The 22806-nt window shown below is 41.3% G+C and overlaps 3 protein-coding genes across 3 annotated transcripts in view; all 3 read left to right on the top strand.

Moving 5' to 3' along the window:
- GPBP1L1 (GC-rich promoter binding protein 1 like 1) overlaps positions 1-16559 on the top strand; it is a 44886-nt gene extending 28327 nt beyond the window's left edge. The window contains exons 3-12 of the mRNA XM_060231735.1: positions 369-483; positions 1279-1408; positions 2026-2306; positions 4761-4833; positions 7197-7390; positions 9669-9809; positions 10647-10805; positions 13519-13640; positions 15238-15340; positions 15650-16559. Coding sequence (XP_060087718.1) covers positions 424-483; positions 1279-1408; positions 2026-2306; positions 4761-4833; positions 7197-7390; positions 9669-9809; positions 10647-10805; positions 13519-13640; positions 15238-15340; positions 15650-15799 — 1413 coding nt within the window. The 5' untranslated portion in view covers positions 369-423 and the 3' untranslated portion in view covers positions 15800-16559. The remainder of the gene's footprint in view (positions 1-368; positions 484-1278; positions 1409-2025; positions 2307-4760; positions 4834-7196; positions 7391-9668; positions 9810-10646; positions 10806-13518; positions 13641-15237; positions 15341-15649) is intronic.
- The window catches only part of IPP (intracisternal A particle-promoted polypeptide), a 523673-nt gene that overhangs the window by 69784 nt on the left and 431083 nt on the right, over positions 1-22806 (top strand). The gene's annotated exons all lie outside the window — the stretch shown is intronic.
- RPS8 (ribosomal protein S8) overlaps positions 1-22806 on the top strand; it is a 169245-nt gene that overhangs the window by 137831 nt on the left and 8608 nt on the right. The gene's annotated exons all lie outside the window — the stretch shown is intronic.

The following is a 22806-nucleotide window of genomic DNA, read 5'->3' as shown; positions in this document are numbered from 1 at the left end:
GCTGCTAATAAAAGGACTTGAGCATCTATATATATCATTCTCACCCACCTAACTGATGAAAGTGAATCACTCATATGACAGTAGTTGTCACAGTGAATTTGAAAAAGAGACCTGACAGTAGGATATTAATATGCTGGAGAGAAGGGAAGTTCTTTGATCTCTTCTCACTCAAGCAACAGTTGTAGCTACTGAAGGAATTCAGTCAGAATCTAAAGAATTGCGGCACTTCAGATTTGATTTGTGCCATTCCCTTAATTCTTAGATGCCAAGTTACTTTTCCAGGTTGTTAACAGCAGGCCCAGGATGGCTTCTTCTGTCTTGCCTTTGGGAAGACTGACAATAGATAAATGATGGTGGTCTTCTCTTAGGTCCTGGCCATGAGGTTTGATGCCTCGCTTTATTGAAGGAAGACACTGGACCTAAATGGCGCAGCATGACTTTGTTCCTGCCTGGCTTAACTTCTCTACACCACAGTCTGCAAAGGTAAGTAATGCTTCTCGGGTCAACCCTGTAGTCTATGAAATGCTTAAAAGGCACTCTTACATAGGACTATAGATAGAGGGTCTTTTACTTGAGGAACTGAACGGGAGTTAATTGACTGTATTCACACACAAAGTATCACAGAGTTGCTATCTGTTTGCTACTTTAATAGTTAATGTTGCTTAGATTTTGAATGTTTGCATTTTAAAAATCATAAAAATTGCATTATTTGACAAACTGTCATTATCAGGTCTTATCAAACGTTTGGGAAACTAATGGGTAAAATAAGATTTCTAACCAGAAGGTTAGAAATTCTGTTACAAAGAGGGAAGTATACTTTCTGTTTTCATGCGCATAAGGGAACATACATTAAAATTTCTCCTTCAAGGATTTATTAATCTCTGGCATCCAGATTGTGTACTTTTTATTAGTACAGTTTAAAAGTGAAGTCGTTCATATGTGATAATGCACTTTGTACTCTCACAAAACTGATTATTCTGTTAATTCTGCTGAAAGTGATCTGAAGGATGTACAGCTGAGGGGCTGGTGAATGGACTAGGAATTCTAGAAGTTGTAACATTACTAAACTAGGTGGGAATGAACCTGGATGATAGATTTTTTTGGAAGACCACAACAGAGTCACAGTTCATTTCTTCAAACAGATACATGATATCTGAAGAAGTGAGCTGTGACTCACAAAAAGCTCATAGCGAGATAAAATTTGTTTAAGATACTACTGGACTTTTATTTTGCTACGACAGACTAATACAATTACCCCTTTATAATCTTCATTTATAGGCCCCCGGATCCACCTTTGAGAAGCACGGAGAGCATCTTCCTCGGGGAGAGGTCCGCTTTGGAGTAAGCCGGAGACGCCACAACTCTTCCGATGGCTTTTTTAATAATGGCCCCCTCAGAACTGCAGGAGGTATATAAGGAAGATGGGCACACTCCAGGCTCAATACAACTATTTAATCAGTTTTATCACTCTGTCTCAGATGCAGCAAAAGCTAAGTGCAGACAAATGGGAGAAAAGGATATGTTTTCAAACAATCCAGAACTGTTTGTTTTATCAGGAGAGAGTTCAGGTTTTTTCCCCTTACATCAGGGTGCGGTGACATCTGTCCATTTTTGTCTGGCATACTTAATATTTGAGCATTCCTGATTTATGGAAGTACTAGTTCTTGTCACTTTCTTGTATTCTGACAACTTATGCTTATAGCAAGTTGTGAGAAAGGTGCATGATGATGGCAGTTTCCAATGCATTACTCATATGGGTAGAATAGGGGAAAATTGTGCGGTCTGTAAAAATAGAGGCTGCTGCTGCATCCACCACTTTGGTAGGAACTGTAGCTTAGGTTGGGTAGTCCCAGCATAAGTAACTACAATAAGTGTGGGAATGGAGCTGAATTGTGGGGACAAGAATCTGGAGGGGGTTACAAGGTGATTGTTTTTCATTGACATAATACAATGTGAACACAGGCTTCTGCAATAGATCTGGTTCAGATTTTTATGTAGTAATACAGGAATCTTCTTTTTGTGTAGACTGCTGGCATCAGCCTTCTCTGCACCGCCATGACTCTGTGGATTCCGGTGTTTCTAAAGGGACCCACATTGGGCTAGCTAGCAGTCAGTCTGGCTGGCATGGTTCTTCACGGGGCCATGACGGTATGTGTCAGAGAGGTGGAGGAGGAACTGGAACTCATCGCCACTGGAATGGCAACTTCCACTCCCGAAAGGGTTCAGCCTTTCAGGAAAAGCCACCTGCTGAGGCCAGGGAGGAGAAGGAAGAGAAGGAGAAACTGCAGTTTGAAGAAGATGATTTTGTAAGTGTGGTGTTCTGCAACAAATTTCACAGGTCATTTTTTTTCACTGGTACTAGCAAGCTTCAGGAATCTAGGCCTGGGTTTCAGCTTTGGTTTCATGCTTCCCTTCATCTTAAGTGGTCCCTATCTAGTTGTTCCCAAAACTGCTAATGAGTATTGACATGTTGCACTGAGTATTCCAGCACTTTAATGGCTTTCCGAATTGTTTCCTCACAATTTGTACAATATCAGTTAGAAGTTACTTTGTCTCAGTTTTAGGAAGATTGGTACAACTGAGGTGATGGTTGGTGTATGCATTATTTAAGCATGAAAGTAGCCATTGTAGATTACCTATTACGTAAATGACCAATATTATTGTACTTATAAAGGCCTCATATGAATAGAACAATTCTGACATAATGACCTACTGGTTGAATTTTCTGCTTTTTAATCAGTAAAAATTGGGTGATATTTTCCAAGCTCCCATTCCCAAAATTAATATTTTAATTTTGGGGGGTTTTGTCCTGGAGGGGAGACAAAATGACTCAGAAGAGGTTTGGTGTAGTGGTTAAGTGCGTGGACATCTGGGAGAACTGCGTTTGATTCCCCACTCTTCCCACATACACCTGCTGATGTGACCATGGGTCAGCCACAAGTTCTCTCAAGGCTGTTCTGCTCAAGAGCAGTTCTGGGAGCGCTCTCTCAGCCCCACCTATCTCACAGGGTGTCTGTTGTGGGGAAGGGAAGGGAAAGGAGATTTGTAAACTGCTCTGAGACTCCTTTGGGTAGTGAAGGATGGGGTATAAATCCAATTTCTTCTCCCAATAGCAAGAAACAGCAAGAAATAAATTAATTTTAAAAACCTACAATATGCTTTCTGCTGGGATTCCATAGTTGGCTCATCCAGAGGCAGTGACCACAAGCTATCATAGCCTCTGACCATGAGCAAGCTTTACAGATACAAGCAAACAGTAAGGAGAAAAACACAAAGTTGAGACGTTGTGCTGTGAGCTAGATTCCCCGCCCCCTTCCAAAAAAAGATCCCCTCCCCTAATTTAATAGGCCTAAATGGAATTTGGGGATGGGGAAAGGAAAAGTCTCCTGTGCAAGCATCAGTCATTTCCGACTCTGGGGTGACGTTGCTTTCACAATGTTTTCATGGCAGACTTTTTACGGGGTGGTTTGCCATTGCCTTCCCCAGTCATCTACATTTTCCCCCCAGCAAGCTGGGTACTCATTTTACCAACCTTGGAGGATGGAAGGCTGAGTCAGCCTCGAGCTGACTACCTGAAAACCCAGCTTCCACCGGGGATCGAACTCGGGTTGTGTGCAGGGCTTAGGACTGCAGTACTGCAGCTTTAACACTGCACGATGGGACTGTTGGGGATGGGGACACAGGTTTAATTTCCTCATATATAATGCCTCCTGTCATTGGCCTATAGCTAAATGAATTCTTGCCTTTTTTCTCTCATGCTCCCATCTTGGTCCTCCATACAAAAGGGGTCTCCAGTGTGGCTGCAATGTAGAATTGAAATGGTTTTCAGGTGGTATATGTAAATATTGGAGTAAAAGTGAAAGAAGATAAAAATCTTAATTACAAATTTGAAAAGAAATTCCTGGTCTGAATAGTATTCACTTAAACCTTTAAACTCATTTGTGAGATGGACCTTTTTACTAAGAGATGCAGCTTTCCACTAAAATCAACAAAACCATAGGTAAGACTTCTTAACCATGGCAAACTAGTTTCAGAACCTAGTTTAATGGACCTTACCAAACATTGTTAGTGGTGTACATTCAGACACTCACAGTAGCCATAACTTTATTAAACCGTGGTTTTGCGCGATGCCTGAACTGAGCCATAGGCTCCATGTCATTAGTTGTCAGCATATCAAAGTACATGTTCTGAGAAAATGAAACTTTGTTTCAGTAATATAGATTTTTAAAATAATATTTTATAGACTCTTGGACCAGGGGCAGCCAAACTTGCTTTAACATAAGAGCCACATAGAATAAATGTCAGATATTTGAGAGCAGGAAGGATGGAAAATAGATGGGGGAGGTAGGGGGAGGGAGAGGTGGAAAGAAATCAACTTTAAATGCATTCTCCAAGCCACTGGCTGGCTTGACTTGGAGAAGTGATTTAAAGAAATGCCTTCTCCAAGCTGGCCAACAGGGTGGTGAGGGCTTCAAGAATCACACAACATGTGTGAAAGAGCCACATGTGGCTCCCAAGCCACAGTTTGGCCGCCTTGCTCTGAACTTTGTCACTATTGTATTTTTGTATAGTTCTGTTTTTATTGTATGTAAAAGGAAAAGTCAATAAACTAAGTTAAAAAAGGAGACTTTGAATAAAACAGCTTCTAAACAGTACCATTATCTTTAAGATTCTCAACCTAATTCAAATATTTTGGAAAAGGAAAGCCTGAAGTTATGCATCCTAATCTGAAATGTATTAATCCGGGATTTGTATTACAGCCATCACTGAATCCAGAAGCTGGAAAACAGAACAGCCAGAGTAAACCAGTTGGAACTCCTTCTGGTGTTTGGGGTAGGTACATTATATTGTAGAAGTAGTGGAACAAAACAAATTAAGTCTGTCAATATCCAGTTTTGTATTTGAAATTTGTGTTTGGGTCTTCTAGCTTTTCTACTTTTAGTAATGGCAAAATAAATGGCAGAATTCTGGCACAGCTACAGTTTTGTACTTCTTCCTTCCCCTCAGGTTATGCATGCTTCAGTAGACTTAAGGAAATAGTATTACAGTTTGTGTCCACACATTTTAGTATACTCAAATCCATTCTTTTAAGGCAGAGCATTATAAAGGAGCTGTTGGAAGTCACTCTCCATCGGGCACCCTGGGTTCATTAACCTAGTTTAAGATGATGAGAGCTTTCAAGTAGATGGTTGAAATCTGCTGGCTAAGTGGGTGGGGGTTGAGGGTGGGGGTTGTACCACCTGTGCTCAAGGAGGCCGTGATTAGGCCTCTCGTGAAAAAACTGTGCCTAAGTCCTGAGTTGGAGACCTTCCAACTAGTCTCCAGTCTTCCATTCTTAGAAATGATGCTTGAGTGGTTCATTGCTTCTCAGCTCCAGGAGCTCTTAGAAGAGACTGATTTTCTGAATCTATTTTAATCTGGCTTCAAGATGGGAATTAGAACAGCAACTGCTTTGGTCAGTTGGTTGATCACATCTGAGAACCAGATGGGGCACTGCGACCCTGCTAGTTCTGCTGGATTTCTCCGTGGTGTTTGATACCATAGGATCCTGTCGAGCCACCTCTTAGCATTGGGACTAGGGTCACCTTATTATGGTGCGTTGAGTCCTATTGAGAGGGTATCTCAGAGGGTAGTGCTGGGGGATTCCTGCTTTGTCGCATGACCATTCTACGGGATCATGCCATTTAATATCTACATGAAGCTGTGGGGAGCGGTCATCAGGATGCTTGGGAGTCTGTGTCACCAATATGCAGATGATACCCTGCTCTACCTTTCTTTTCCACCTAATTGCATGGATGCTTTTGATGTTTGGAACCAGTGCTTGTAGTCAGTAATGGGCTGGATGAGGATGAACAAGCTGAGACAATCCAGGTTTGCAGCTTGGGAGTGCTATTTGACAAACATCTTTGAAACCATGTAGCTGCAGTGGTTCTGACTGCCTTTGCCCAGCTTCAGCTGGTGTGTCAACTGTATCCATTTTGGGGTCAGTCAGAGCTAACCACAGTGGTCCCATGCCTTAGTTACATCTAGACTGGACTATGGCAACACTCTCTACTTGGGGCTACCCTTGAAGAGTGTTTGGGGGCTGCAGCTAGTGGAGACAGAAATACTTGCTGGGAACAAATTATCTGGAGTTAGTGTGATTACGAAATTATCTAAGTTTTTATTACTGGTTTACCGCACACATCCTACTCCTGATTCCACCTGACCTTTTCTCCTCTAAATAAAGCATTTTTTTAAATTAAGAACTTTCAAAAGCCTCTTGTGTGCCATTTCAGAAGTTGAATGTAAGAAGGTGATTTTAGCTCTTTCCTCAGTTCCCTAGGCTGGGCCAGCATCAAGATATATATTAAAGCAACTGGGTGGGACAGCCATAGTCAAACAAATAAGAAGAAAATAGATAAAGAAGAAGAAAAAAAGGGAAATGCTGTGTGAGGGAGGGAAGAGGGTGAGACTGTCTAACAGTCTTCTCTCATATGTTCCTGCCTGGGAATTAAGATTACAGGGAGAGGCCTTCCTGACTGTCCCATCAATCAAGGAAGCTCAGTTGGTGGTTCACAAGAGAGGGTCTTTTCAGTGACAACCCCGTGATTATGGGGAGAACCTCTCCAGGGTTGTATCTTGGGCTCATTTTTTTGTAAAATCTGACACACAGTTGAAAATATGACGCTTTTCAGAGAATCTATGTGCAGTAAACAGCTTTTGATTGCTCACTGAAGCAGTTTATGTAGGGAGTAGCTTGAAACACACAGGTGTCAAAACATACTGGTTTAGACTTTTCCATTTACAGAAAAATGGAAATGGAGCTCTGCTGGTCTGGAGTATTGCAAGTATAAACCATACCTTGTGAATATTACCTGAACTGAATCATGGGAGAGCTTTATTTTACTAGTATTTTTAAATAAATACTAAAACTAAAAGTGGTCTCTGTAGTCAGTTTCTCATCCTGAGGAGACCTACATGCTGGACAAATGTTATCAAATGTTTCCCATTTGAGCAAAAGTTGCCAGAGTGACTAGGCTGAGGAAATTGTAAAATTAGTAAAACTTAATCTGCAGTGTTTGCATTACTTTGAGCAAGGGAGCTGTCAAGAACAGTTCCTTCCAAGCAGGAGTTGGAGCTGAGGTAAAATTATTTTTGTGGCATTCTTGAAAATTTCTTGTTCTCCCTCCCTTTCTCATTCTCTTTTAAACTAGAAAACCCTCCTAGTGCCAAGCAACCCACCAAGATGCTGGTCATCAAAAAGGTTTCAAAAGAAGATCCTGCTGCTGCCTTCTCAGCTGCATTTACATCACCAGGACCTCAGCTTTCAAATGGCAACAAGGCAACCACCATAGTCTCAAGTGTCTACAAAAATCTGGTTCCTAAACCTGCAGCACCCCCTTCCAAGGTATCTATGGCTTTGTTTTTGCACTGAGTGGCTACTGCAATAGTAGAGCAATTAGTGTTGTTGCCTACTTGACATATGTCGCTAAACAAACTATTAGATTGCTATACCATTGGAATATTCCTTCTTTCGTTCCCTGGTACAGGAGTGAAAATAAGACTAGTCAAGGTTTGTGGAGGAACAAATATTCATGTTTAAGTTGTTTTTTCTTCCCAAAGGAAAGGTTACTTATAATACTAACAAGATTTTTTTTATTCAGGATATGCAATTTTCTTTTGCTAAATCTAATATCAAATTTGTTGCTTTGCTTAAATCTTGCGTTTACCTGAATTTTGCTTTAGACTCTGGTTTAATGTAGACTTTATTTTTACAACAGCTTTGTTTGTGGAGGACAAAGATTTGGGGTAGAGAAGCATGGAGGAAGATCCAAGGTGAAAAAACTATACAAAAGTAATTAAAAGGGTTAAGAAATGGAAGCCATGAGAGATTACAAAAGCTCTGAATTAGGAACATAAAATTCTTGTCCTTGACTACTGGAAGCCCTATTGAACTCCCATTTAATTCTTCGCTCAACATTAGCCTCAAATTTTGAGAACTCTTCTCAACCTCCATTAAGCCAAGAAACTTGTTTTTAAAACAGTTGAGATTTTCATGGTGCCAATTTAGGGCTTTTGCACATGCAGTTTTTCCATCAGCTGTGGACCTGTACTACTTCACTTTAACCCCTGATTTCCACACACATTTTCATTTAAATTCCCCCCCCTTCCAGTTTTTTGAGACCCTAATCTTTTTCTAGAAACAGATTGAGTAACATTTTTTCTCATGTGTAATGTTTGTTCTTGTCCTGCCCACTCCCACACACTTCCAGCTCACTTTTTGATGATTGGACTGTCATGGTGATGCTGCCCCCTCTCCTCCCCAAACCCTGAAGATGAGTAGTTTCCTCCCCCCCCACAAAAAAAGATTTCTAAAATATTGATATATAACAATAGGTTCAGTAATTTCTCTGAATTCCCAGCATGCATTTTTAAAAAGTAATTTTTTAAAAGTAAAAGGAGATTTAAAAAGTAAGTCTCTAGCATTTACTTCTTGCAACAAGATATTTTTCCTTATATCTCTATGAGCAAAGGAGCTAGAAACTTCTTAAAATAAAAGCTGGTAATTTAGAGAACCCACCCAGCCTGTTGTTACAACACTGTAGTAATATATTGATATTTTAGTGCCATTTTTAGAAAGGTTTCAAAAGTGAGGTGCTTCACAGTGCTAAAACTTCACAGTGCTAAAAATGCAAAAGGAGGGCAGATGTGCCATGCCCAAACAGATCCCAGTGCTTGTAGATTGACTGCCAAGAAAATCAGGAGTAAGTTGACCATGCAGAAAAGCCCTTAGTGGAAAAGATTTATAGAAATAAAGCACTCATCGCTTTCTTCTGTCCTTTGCTTGGAACAGCAGTGGAGCTTTGTCTCTTATAGCGATCTAAGTTTCAGAGCTACTCTGGAGCTCTGAATCGAAATTGAAGCTGGGATCTTCTGCATACAAAGTGTGTGCTGTACCAATGAACCATGGCTTCTTCCCATATGATTGCCATTGATGGGTGTATTTGTGGCATATTAAGTTGCTTGCTTAAACCAGACATTAACCAGATGAACAGCACTGAAGATCAGTAGACAAAAGGAGATGAAACAACTATTTGATGACAGGCATAATTTCTTATATGTCCTGCTGTTGCCAGTCATCTGGTGTCATTACCACACTTACCATATAAGCCTTAGTTGGTCTCCAGATGTCTCTTGTCTTGGGGCAAGTGAATCATGTTTTAAAAGATGGGAATTAGTATGTAGGCCTTTCCTCTGTAGGATCTCTTCAATTAGTATTTTCAGTGGAAGGGAATTGGAAGGATGGCGCTCCTAGGGTAATTGTGTTTGAAACTGGTAAGTCCATCTGGGTGTCCAAAATTAGCCAAACATTTAACAACCATGTGATTGGCCTTCACAGATTTTTGAAGTTCTGAGTTGCATGTTTTAGAACAAGCACATGCTTTTTACACAAACACAGGCTGACTCATTTTGATTTTTAAGTATTCCTGCCTTGTAGCCTTAGAGACTTTTGTCGTTAGTGGTCTGGCATGTGATCTTCCTTTCACACCAGAGGATTTAATTGCAGTGCAAAATGCTTGAGAAGCAGCATTTTGTGACTGTACAGTTTGGGAGCCATTGTTGATTGTATGTCAGCAATGCAAAATAATTGTGCCCATTTTATGTGATTTGTCTTCACATTGCAGCCAAGCCAATGGAAAGCTAACAGAAGTGAACATAAATCATCCTCACTGTCCTCCAGCCGTGATTCTGCCTTTACTAGTCCAGTGTCTGTAACCAAACCAGCTGTATTTGCCAGTGGCTCAGTACTTGCCTCTTCCAAAGAAGTAAGTGATAGGGTTGAAATCATAGTATTGTGGATGGGAAAGGACTCATCTGTTGGTGTATGGATCAGTGTAAGGCAGCGGTCCCCAACCTTTTTGGCACCAGGAAGACGATTTTTCCACTGATCAGGGTGGGGTGGGGGTGGGGTGATGGTTTCAGGATGATAAAATTGTGCACTTTATTTTGGTGTGGTTAAGTGTGCAGACTCTTATCTGGGAGAACTGGGTTTGATTTCCCACTCCTCCACTTGCAGCTACTGGAATGGCCTTGGGTCAGCCATAGCTCTGGAAGAGTTGTCCTTGAAAGGGCAGCTTCTGAGGAGAGCTCTCTGAGCCCCACCTACCTCACAGGGTGTCTGTTATGGGGAAGGAAGATAAAGGAGATTGTGAGCCACTTTGAGATTTGGAGTGAAGGGCAGGATATAAATCCAATGTCGTCTTATTATTATTATTACTACACTGTGATATATAATGAAATAATTATACAACTCACAGCCCGGTTGCTAACAGACCACAGACCAGTACCGATCCATGGCCCGGGGGTTGGGGACCCCTGGTGTAAGGCACTGATGGACATAGGTTTTTCTCAGTTTCCCTTCCCACCAGTAGCCATTTCTGTTAATGCAAGAAGCAGTTTCATCCCCTTCCCCCTCCCAACAGCAGCCTTCCAACCCATGTGGCTGTTTCTCGGGATTGGAAGTGACTGTTTGGAGGAGAGGAATATGAGAGAACTCTTCAGTCAAACACTGTATATTCAAGGTAGAAATCTGAGTGATTATTGTCACAAGCAGCCAGTGACAAGTTCTGAAATATATCACAACTCTCTTTCTCTCCCCTCAGAGTCCCTCCAGCACCACCCCTCCCATTGAAATAAACTCCTCTCGCTTGACAAAGCTGATGCGCCGCAGCACAGATAAGAAGAGTGAGTTCTTGAAAGCGCTGAAGGATGACAGGAATGGGGAAATTCCAGAGCGCCATGAGAACAACAAACTGGAGGATGTAAGGGGGCAGTTTTCTATTTGAAGCATTAAAATGACTTTAAAGGTGGTAGAGTTTTAATTCAGCGTGTAATAAAATATTTCAGGGAATAGGTATTTTATAAACGCTGCAGAATAGATGCTAATACCAGAGTGGCTGCTCCAGTATCTAACTACCTTTTAAGGGAACAAAAATTTTGTGACACAAGTTCTGTTCTTTTGTTCATTTAATTTAGAGAATAGGAGCTAAAATGTATTGTGGCTATTCCACGCTGAAGTGTTGAACGTAAATTAAGGAACCTGCTTCAGAGATGTAAGCGGAGTTTGCATAAGCAAGAGAAGAGCAGTTTTCTCCTTATGCAGTGGGCATTTAATTGTAGAGTAACATTTGTAGAGATTTGGAAGGAGGACATTCCGGATGAGCTATTTTAGAATATAAGAATATCCTTGCAGGAACAAACCAACAGTGCATCTAAGTCCAGCTTCTTGATTCTTGCAGTGGCCAGCCAGGTGACTCGAGCATCCATTCAGCAGAATGTGAAGGCGGTTGCCCTCCTCTCCTGCTGCACCCAGCAATTTATATTCAGTGGTGTAAGGTTCTGTTTTACTACCATGGCCAGACCTACCAATTAGAGATTGGCATGAACCAGGAAAATGGTGATACATGATGGTTTGTGAGAAACCACAATTTGCAAACCTCCACAAACTTCAGTTTTCCAAACCAGTTTGTGGCTTGTTAGGTTCATGACTGAGTAGCCAAAAGATGCTCCTGGGCATCTTTTCCAATATCCAGGGTTCCCCAACCTTCCCTTCGCTGCCACCACAAGCAAGCCCCCCTTTGCCTTTTTCCCCTTCATTCCTGGGATGCTGGAGCCCCTGTTCTTTCACTGTTTGCATCTCCTGGCTTTCCTTTACCACCTACAAGGGTTGGCCTGCCAGCACGACCCCCACAACCACTGCCAAATCCCCTGTACCTCCTTTTCCTTGTTGACAGTTTTGTTCCCCTGCATCAAAACCCCATGTCTCCCCCACATAAGCCACTACAGCTCTTACAAATGAACTCAGAAAGCATTTTAATGCCTTCTGAGAGGACCACCACTGCCTTGGGCACCAGCACATCTGGCCCATGAATCCAAACGGAACGAACAAAAAACCAGGCCAGTTGATGAACTGTTTGAATAATACAATTGCCCGAACCATGGTTCACAATCCAATGAAATAGTCTGGTTCATCATGAAATTTTGGTTCAACGTGAAATTTGGTTCATAACTCGGTTTGTGCCTACCCCTGCTACCAGTATACCCATCTTCTGTGAATTTGTCTAATATTCTTTTTAAGTTAATGATGATTACCACAGGTGGTGACCATAAATTCATTTCATAAATTATGCATTGTGTAAAGCTGTTCTGTTCACCTTTAATGTCTCTAAAATCTGTAACTATATTGTGCTCCTCCTTAGTAATCTTTTAAATTAAAATCCCCAGTCACTGCCCCTTCCTCACTTTTGAGTTATAATCTGTATTTTTAGAAATGCAAAACCAGTAGTGCAAAAATCTTTATAGTTATTTTTCATTTTGATTCAAGTAATGGAGCTAGATCAGCATGCTTAAGAATTTTTGGGAAATGAAGTATGATAGGACTTGCATGTCAGTTTTGTGTGTGCGTGTATATTGTATAGTTATATTCAATGTGTTCCCTTTCCTTTTGGACGCTTAAACTCATTGATTCACAAATCTTGAGCAGCAGAAGACACTTATTCCTTTTCTTTTTTTGATGCAAGGGCTAAAAGGACAGACAAATTTTGCAATTGCTAAAGTGTTCTTAGGATCCTTATCACTGAACAAAAAAGCCAGGGTTTCTGGAGTATGGGGGGGACAGTTGGTTGAATAAAGGCTTAATATGTAACCACTCATAATCTCAAAAATCTGCATTCCAACAGGACTTGAAAGGATGTAGCTGTCCTTTTAAGGCCACAGGGGCAAATTCTGTCAGTGTAGGATATACTTAAAAATCAACCTTGCAAAATTGTTGTAGATATAATGTTCAGTCTTGCAAACAAAAACCTCTGCAATAACATGGGATGGTAAGGTAGTACATATAGTAGGGTAAAGATTTTGGGTAAGAGAGACCAACAAATAGGGTGAGCATACTCTGCAGGCTTTCAGGCTCAAACTACCATGGTCATTTTCAAGAACTCACTTTCTGGCCAAAGCAAATGCTTTGGTTTTGCCCATCTCAAAAACATCATTCGGCATTCCAGTTTTCATCAATTTCTCATCCAGGGCTTTCATCCAAGTTGTATCCTGATCTAAAGCAGCTAACAAACCATCTTCTGGTTTCTCTTCAGATCTGATGGGTGTTTTGCATTTATTGTTCTTGATCCAGTATTGGGAGCCTCCTGCATGATCTGGTTTATGGGATGTGGGCTCCATCCACACTCAGTAAACCAGATTATGTCTTGGTTCTTTTGCTCGAGAAAACTAAACTGTTTGCTGTGGTTAACACTGAAGTGGCTTCTTTTCCCCAAAAAGTTAAAATGAATTGTTTTGAAGCTCCCAGAGCTTGGAAGCAGCACGTAACTGCATCTCTTGTCAGCTCTATGCTTTTGTGACTTCAGCTCTGGAACTGCTAACCTCAGATTATAGGCTTCATTCCTTTATGAGAACATGTTTCTAAAATTATACTCGGTGTTACAAGTCCAACAGTATCTTGTTTGTTTTTCTCTCCCACGCCAGGTGGAAGGTGGCCACACACCAGAACCAAAGGAAAATTGGGAAGAGAACTGCCATCAGAATGGGCTTTCTCTCCCTTTAGAAGAAAGGGAGAACCTTTCTCACTCATTAGAAGCAGAACACAGGTGAGCAGAAAGAAAACTAATCAAAGAGGAATTTTCATTCCACTATAGAAAAGTTGCTGGCATCTGTCATTTGGTAACACACTTGCAGTGCAGTGCAGCATCCTACTATTTTATGGGTGACATTTTAACACTGGAAGCAACAGTAGATAGTACCGATCTATGCAGCTTCATATATCTCTGTGAACTGCTTCATTTCCTTAAACTATCCGTAACTGTTCCTGAGCAATACAAAGATCTGGATCAAGCCTGCACAAACCTCTCCTCAGACCAATGGTTCCTCTAAGGTGTGGAGTCTTGTGAGCAAAAATTACTTTGTGAACTACAAAAATTACTTTGTGAACTTTGTGAACTACTGACATTAAAGTTGTGAGTTTGGCTACTGCATAAATTAGTTTGCTCTGGGGCCAGTTTGGTGTAGTGGTTAAGTGTGCGGACTCTTATCTGGGAGAACCGGGTTTGATTCCCCACTCCTCCACTTGCACCTGCTAGCATGGCCTTGGGTCAGCCATAGCCCTGGCAGAGGTTGTCCTTGAAAGGGCAACTGCTGTGAGAGCCCTCTCCAGCCCCACCCACCTCACAGGGTGTCTGTTGTGGGGGAGGAAGGTAAAGGAGATTGTGAGCCGCTCTGAGACTCTTCGGAGTGGAGGGCGGGATATAAATCCAATATCTTCTTCTTCTTCTTCTAAGCTAAGGTAAAAATGTGTGAGCTGGAGGCTTAAAAACTGTGAGCTATCTTGCACAAACTCAGCTTAGAGGGAACACTGCAGCCACAACCCAGCCTGTGAAGCTGAGAAGAAAATATTTTTTTGAAGAGGTTGGGGTGGTTTTCCCACACACAGGTAGGCAAGTGTATTGCTACTGGGCCCTGCCTATTCTCCATTAGCAACCGTGAAGAGGAAAGGGGCCTTCTCTATAAATTGCTTTAGTGGCATTATTCATTGAACCGACAGGGAACATGATGGCTTGATCTTAATGTCCTTCACTTCTGAGTTAAATGCCTTCACTGGAGATCTCTTCAAAGTGGTAGGCACATAAGTAGTTCATGAGAATGGAACTAAGTTATACACCATCATGGATTTCCTGAGTGTGGAAAATTGTGGAATCCCTATAGCTCCTTCACACTACTTTAGCTTCTACAGTTGTTTAAGAGAAGTCATGGTAGCTACCTAGTTTATAATGAGAACATCTATAGGGAGTCAAGTTTAATGTTGCCTGCTTGCTTATTTGTATGTTCAGACTTAAGATGAGCAGGCACGGTTATCAAACTGCTCTTTTCAGTGTACTTTAATGACCATCATGAATACTGGAAGTTTTAAACTCCTAAACTCTTCCAAAGACATGAAGAATGGTTGTTTAATACTACCTGCTACTACAGATTGCAGGGGGGAGGGGAGAGAAAAATGGAAGAAAGCCCACCTTTCCCTGAGTGAATTGCTTCACCTAGTTGCTTCTAATAATGCTTATAAAATAGAACTAATTACCTGAGTTTATTCCTACCAAATTTGGAGGTAGGTATTGGAAGGAAAATTATGCGGTTTCCTCTGTGTCACCTTTAATATCATCTCTCTTTTTCCTTTCTGCTTCTTCAAATGGCTAGGTTATTGAAAGCAATGGGATGGCAGGAATATCCAGAAAATGATGAGAATTGCCTTCCCCTCACAGAAGATGAGCTCAGAGAGTTCCAAATAAAGTCAGAGCAGGTTTGTTCAGCTTATTTTCCTCAAGTCAAACTCTATAAGTAGTATTCTGTTTTCCAGACTAACAATGCAATCCTAAAAAAGCTTCCTAGCAGTTAGTCAATTAAATAAATTTGAGCAAAATTCTGGCATAGGTTTGTTCTCTAAGTAATAAAGAACAGTGTCTCCAGTGAAAAACTGCAGCTGCTTAAAAGTAAGTGACTTCATTTTGCTACACTGGCAACAAACCTTATATGTATATGGTTTTCGGGTATAATTGCTTTGAGCTGCTTGCCTAGATGTGATAAACTCATTTTTGTTTGTTTCTTCTAGCTAAGAAGAAATGGCTTTAGGAAGAATGGATTTCTTCAAGGCCGTGGCAGTAGTCAATTGTTCTCCTACTGGAGAAGCACTTTTAAGACAGAGTTTGAAGAGTCAGACACAGAAACCAGTAGCAGTGAAACTTCAGATGACGATGCCTAAAATGGGCACAGAAAATTACACAGTACAAAACAAACCCAGCAAACTCAGTTTGTAGTTCAGCACATAAATGTTTGAGGTTCTAATGAAGCAGAGTTTATTCTGTCTCAAGTATGTTCAGTTTCTTTTTATTGTTGAAAACTTCATGCACAAGGGAAAGAATTTTATCCCAAAGAAGAAAGCTATTGGCTCATTACTTTTTGGTTTTGCCCTTCTGTGCTTCATAGAGAACAGTCCACGCAGATGGGTGACCCAACGCCTTCTGGGGCAAGGCTCAGGTTCAGTCTCGTCAGCAGCAAGATGTCAGGGACTGATGTGGGCAGCCACAAACTTCTCATACTGCCGTCCACATTGCAAAATGCTGTGCGGCAATAATGTGCTAAAACAATCATTGTCAATGACAAAATGGCTATGGAAGTTCTGATTGTGTTAAATTAATGCTAATAACATGGAACTTTTTTATTATTTTTTGGCGGCTCGGGGAGCTTCATCACTTAACCAGGCGTGTTTTTTTTTTCTTTCTCTTTTGGGGTACAGCTGTAAAATATTTGGATATAGGAATTGTTTGTGTTCTTGCAACCTTGATATTCAGGGTGGATTGTAAAATATAAATTTTTGTGGGATTTCAAAGATTAAGATTATTTTGATAACATTATTTACAGATTTAAAAAAGTGATTATCACATTGAGTCTGTATGAGGGGGAAAAACTACTGCATCAAAAGATAACTAACTTGGAATAAATATTTTGCATCAGTTTGCCAATCCTTTGTCATTTCTCAGCAAAGCACTTCATAAGAACATAAGAGAAGCCATGTTAGATCAGGCCAATGGCCCATCCAGTCCAACACTCTGTCACACAGTGGCCAATAAAATTTATATATATATATTTCTAAGATTTATAGATAATACCATACCATACCAAACCTTTAGTGGCATAACAGTTGCAAATAAAATACACATAATATAAAAATTTAAACATTGGAGATAAAATCAAAATGAAACCGAGCTTACAGATGCATTCATACATGGTCAAATTTAAATTTAAGGATGTCAGCCAAAAAATTTGCCACAGCCTCGCTAACCTCCCCCTCAATATTGTTCAATAAATAATAACAGGGTGGCAGAATAGACAGATCTGGGGAGAAAGAAAGCTTGCAAAATCTTTATGGAGATTATGATAAAAGAAACAATCAAGCAATATATGCTGAATTCAGTCGGGAATATTCGCTGCACAGGAACAGAGTGTCACCTAAAGGGACTCGATATCTCCCTTGTAAAACTTTGGAGGGAAACGCATTTAGTCTAGCCAACATAAATGCCCTGCAGTGACTTGGAATGGTTAAGTCTGATAGATAATGGGGCATTTTGCCACAGAAAGCATAAAGACCTAAGGAAGCTGGGGAGCAAATATAAGGGTCTGTTGGACGTAGTTTTGTTTCCTCCAACTCCAACAGTCTCAATTTAATACATCTGAAGATATAGGACTCCTCAGAAGTAAAAAAATCATCAACCTCTAACCCCAACTGGTTAAGGTTGGACATGAGAACTGCTGACCAGGATGAAATATATGGGTCTCTTTTCATACAATCAAGACGGCTTTTAGGATCTGTTCTAAAGTGAATTTTCAGCCAGAATTTAAACACCACAATTCAGGCTTTTGTCTCCACCAAAGACTGACCCACTTCAGAGCAGAGAGCAAAGTAGGACACACATTTTGGCATAGCAAGAATTTGTCTAAAGAATGAGGCTTGAATGTTCCTGGTAAATGCCGAGATCCATATAGGGATACCATAGAGAATTTGGGCTAGCGTTTTCGCTTTGAACACCTTAATTGCTGCCGGAACGAATTGGTTGCCCTTTACAAAGAAAAACTGTTTAGCCAAGTTGACAGTGTTGTTACAATGTGAAACCCAGCTTAATGTGATTAAAAGTGATTCCTAAGTATTTAAAAATTTTCGTTTGCTCAATTGTTGAGTTGCCAATAAACCATCCTGTGGGTGCCAGCAATTTGCAAAGACAACTTCTTTAGATTTGGCATAATTGATAGAGAGTGAATTACAATTACAGTAGTCATAGAAGGCATTCAAATACCTTTGCAGGCCCACACTTGTGCAAGAGAGGATGATAGTATCATCGGCATAAAGTAATAAGGGGACTGCTCGGCCTGCTAGTTTAGGCGGATGACCATTAATAGGGTTCAAAAATTGTACCAGGTCAGTAAAAAAAAATTAAAAATCTGCGGGGCCAGCACGCAACCTTGTTTAACCCCCTTTAACACTGGGATTTTGCTAGTCAAGTCACCACTAGAAGAAAATTTCACTTGGCAAAAAGTATTAGAATGAAGTTTCCTCGAGAAACAGCAGACGAGGGTCCATTCCCAGGTAATCTAGCTTAATCCATAGTTGGGCTCTTTCTATTGAATCAAATGTGCCCTTCAAGTCGATGAAGGTGGCATATAATTTTTTTGTCCCGGTATGCATATATTTTTCAGCAAGGAAGGCCAGAGTGCAGCAATGGTCCATAGCAGATTTACCTTTGGAGAAGCCAATTTGTTCAGGACCTATGATGTTGTCTAGGTGCATCCAGTCAGTTAATTGGAGTTCTAAATATAGTGGGCATACAATTTTCCCCACTATAGATAATAAACTAATGGGGTGGAGATTTTCTGGTAACTCTAGCCCCCCCTTTTTGTAAATTGGGATAATTATAGAATCAAGCCAAGAGTCTGGGATGGAGCCATGCAGAGCAATGAAAGAGAACAATTTTGCAAGGGACAAGAAGGTCATCATCTATTGAAACATTAAGGGGACTATGCATCACATCCATAGAGGGCTGCACTGATGACTCATTATCTAACTTGGGGTTTGATTGGGACTGACCAGAGCATTATAGATAATACAGTGATAACTTTGAGTATCCCTTTATTATTTTCTAAAGCGAAAGATGCAAGTTGAATTGTTTTGCTTTTCTTGCAGCATGCTTCATGCTCAACCCATTCAGTTTTGTTTACAGAACAAATCTTACCACAAAACAGAAGAAAAATAACAGTTTACCTGAGTAATATATACAGAAAATTCTGAAGTGAATATTGAAAATGCAAATGCATTTCAAGTACCCTCAGTATTAAAAGAGAAAAGGGCAAACTGCTGCACTCTGCTGTGTTACCACAAATAACTTAATTTTTGCCACCTTGAAGGTAGGGATAAACAGAAAACGCGACTTTTGTGGCAAAAATGGTATTTGAACAAAAAGTCTTGAACAGTCACAGAAGCAGCATATTTGGATACTGTTGAGCTCTTAATGCTGTACATTCAGTAGCATAGTCTTGAAAATAATGAACAATAAGCTGCTAGTTTTCCAGTATATGGGTTACTGTCACAGTCTTTTGAGGAGAGAGCTGCAAAGGCTGAACTTGGAAAGCCAGGTCAAGAAGACAGCAGATCCTGGGTGTCCTGGCTTCCATTACCATTAGCACCACCAGATTAAGTCAAGCAACAATCCACAAGCTGAGAGAGCCCTGTCTAGTACCCTCATGAACAGGACAGCAACTCCAGGATAAAGAAATGTATTTTGGATCTTCCTATGCATATCATGTATGGAGAAAAACAAAATTTCAATGGAAAAATTGGAATTGGGGGAGCACTACAATGCCTCTGATTTCTTCAAAGAGTGAAATGATTAATACAGGTTTTTATGTATGTAGCCTTCAGTGTCAATTCATAAAGTTGCAATGCAAAAAAAGTATTCTGTGGCTGGGATTCAAAGAACTGTGTTCAGTTCTCAACTGAAATTGAATTTAGTTTTATACAAGTAGAATTTCAATTAAAGCATTTATCTGTTGCTTGCTTGAAAAACAGCACACTATTTATAAATGGGGATTTGGGAACAGCAGCTCCAAATGCTGAATGGTAAAGTACGGCTGAAACTCAAGGGAGGGGGTGGCAGCAGCAAATGCTGTTCAAAAGGTCCAAAATCCCAGTCAGCTGGCACAAGCTCTAAAATGGCTTTTAAATCAAAACATTCAGTTGTTACTTCACCTTAAAATGAAATTCAAGTTGGCTCACTGTAGATGGGTGGCCAAACTGCAGGTCAGGAGCCACAGGTGACTCACACTCCTGAAGCCCCCACCACCCCATCGGCCGGCTTGGAGAAGGCATACCTCTCTTTAAATCACTTTTCCAAGCCAACTGGCAGCTTGGAGAATGCATTTAAAGTTGCTTTCTTTCTACCTCTCCATCAGTTTCCTTTCCTTCCAGCTCTCAAACATCTGACATTCATGTCTTGCAGCTCTCAAACATCTGATATTTATTTTATATGGCTCTTGCATTAAGGAAGTTTGGCTTGCTGTAGACCATCACAGTCTAGCTGATTGAACTTCCTCTTTACCATCCTAATATTATTTTGCATAAGATCCAGTTTTATTTTATATAGGGATTATGCAAGTGTTGCTTTATTTGGTTTGAGCTGTATTTATTTCAACAATGATTTTTTTTAAATCTTCCTTGATGTTTTACAAAGGTGAGTAGCTTCAGTCTTGACTTCTGTGAGTTTTTGCATAATTCAGTATTTTAAGCTATTTTTTTCCAGTCACTGAACCCCTGCTCCTTTTCAAACAAAATCTATTCTCTGGTACAATTCGCCTGAGAAATTTTATGGGACTCATTCCCTAATGCTTAGACTTAGTCATAACTCCTCCCAACTCCACCTCCAAAAAGAAGGAAGCATACAGTTGACAGTGTTCTATAACATTACTGTTCCTTTGATTCAAACAATGTATGTAAAAATAGTTTACATCATTCTTGACTTAGATCTTTTAATAGCATTCCCCTCTTGCTTCTTTCCAGCCTCTACAGAGGCTTTCTCCCTCTGCTTTATGTACACACAAGTGCTAGCTGAAACCATTTAAACATTTTAAAACACTGATTGCCTAAAAGTGGTATATATTCCAAATAACATCCTGTCACTCCGCTGCGATCTCCCCGCCAATTTTGATACAGTAAGTGAACTCGTTCCAAGCACGTCCTTTGGTTAAACCTTGGATAATTTCACTCCACTCAGCTTGGGGGAAGTTGACAAAGTCCTCTGTACTGTACATCCCACTACCTGCAATTTGTCCATCCTGGTTGATGCATGCTTGCTGGATGGAATTACGAGCCCCATTTCAGGAGATTATCAACAGGTCCCTGATCGAAAGAACCTTCCCATGTCCCTTGAGGCGGTGGTACGCCCTCGCCTCAAAAAACCATCTCTGGACCCGGCCGTATTGGCAAACTACTGGCCAGTGTCGAACTTGCCCTTTTTGGGTAAAGTCATTGAGGGCAGTGTAAGTACAGTTACAGGGATTTTTGGAGGACGCTTCCATCTTAGACCCATTTCAGTCTGGCTTCCGTCCAGGCAATGGGACAGAGATGGTACTGGTTGCCCTCATACTTAACAGGGGAACTGCTCCCAATGCCCGGAAAGCAGAAATACAGCATACTATAAAGTAGGTTCATTGGGTTGCAACTGTTTTAAATTACTGGTTTTATTGATTTTATGTGTACCTTTTGTTGTACATCGCCCTGAGCCCGGCATTGGCCGGGATGAGATTAATAAATTTAATAAATAATAATAGATCTCTTGAAGATGATGATGATATTGGATTTATATCCCGCCATCCACTCTGAAGAGTCTCAGAGCGGCTCCCAATCTCCTTTACCTTCCTCCCCTACAACAGACACCCTGTGAAGTGGGTGGGGCTGGAGAGGGCTCTCACAGCAGCTGCCCTTTCAAGGACAACCTCTGCCAGAGCTATGGCTGACCCAAGGCCATTCCAGCAGGTGCAAGTGGAGGAGTGGGGAATCAAACCCGGTTCTCCCAGATAAGAGTCCGCACACTTAACCACTACACCAAACTGGCTCTCCTTGAGGCATCTGGATTGGGGCAGCTCGGCAGTGCTGTTGTTGTTAGATCTGTTGGCTGTATTTGATAATATCGACCTCCAGCTACTGTCACGCCACCTCGTTGGCACGGGGATTCAGGGGTCTGCCCTTCAATGGCTTACTTATTTTCTCCAAGGCCGGGGACAAAGGGTGGCTATAGGAGAGCCAGAGGCACCCACTTGCCTCAGGCTGCGGTTCACTCCCCGATGCTGTTTAACTTCTACATGTGCCCCCTTGCCCAGATTGTCCTGAGATATGGGCTGTATGCAGTATGCATACAGTATGCAAATGACACCCAGCTCTATTGATGCGAGGGCAGTCCAGCTGTGCCCTGGAAAAACTGGACCTGGCATTGCAAGTCATAGTGAAATGGCTCAGGCAGAGTCGATTGAAATTGAATCCAGTGAAGACAGAGGTCCTGTGCCTAGGTCGTGGCAGTCTGGGTAGAGAGATGAAGAAGAAGAGTGCAGATTTATACCCTGCCCTTCTCTTTGGATTAGAGTCTCAGAGCGGCTTACAATCTCCTATATGTTCTCCCCTCACAACAGACATCCTGTGAGGTGGGTGGGGCTGAGAGGGCTCTCACAGCAGCTGCCCTTTCAAGGACAACTCAAGGCCATTCCAGCAGCTGTAAGTAGAGGAGTGTGGAATCAAACCCGGTTCTCCCAGATAAGAGTCCGCACATTTAACCACTACAAACTGGCTCGGCAGATCCCTCTGCTGGCCTTTGATGGGATGCCTATGGCGCCAGCTCCAAAGGTCAATAGCTTAGGGATGCTTCTGGAGCCTTTGCTGACAATGGAGGCCCAGGTAGCAGCCACTGCCAAATCCGCATTTTACCGCTTTAGGCGGATAAGGCAGCTGGCTCCATACCTGAAGCACAACCACTTGATCCATGCAACGGCCACCTCAAGATTAGACTACTGTAACGTCCTCTACATGTGGCTGCCCTTGACTCAAATTTGGAGGCTGCAACTGGTGCAAAACGCAACAGCCAGTTTGCTAATGGAGCTACCTGTATGGGAGCACAATCAACTTGTGTTGGAAACGTTACACTGGTCGCCTGTGGCATTCTGGATTTGCTTCAA

This window comes from Heteronotia binoei, chromosome 2 (genome assembly GCF_032191835.1).
Source record: "Heteronotia binoei isolate CCM8104 ecotype False Entrance Well chromosome 2, APGP_CSIRO_Hbin_v1, whole genome shotgun sequence".
Taxonomy (NCBI): domain Eukaryota; kingdom Metazoa; phylum Chordata; class Lepidosauria; order Squamata; family Gekkonidae; genus Heteronotia; species Heteronotia binoei.
Note: the sequence above shows the minus strand (reverse complement) of the source record. Positions and strands in the feature narration are given on the sequence as shown.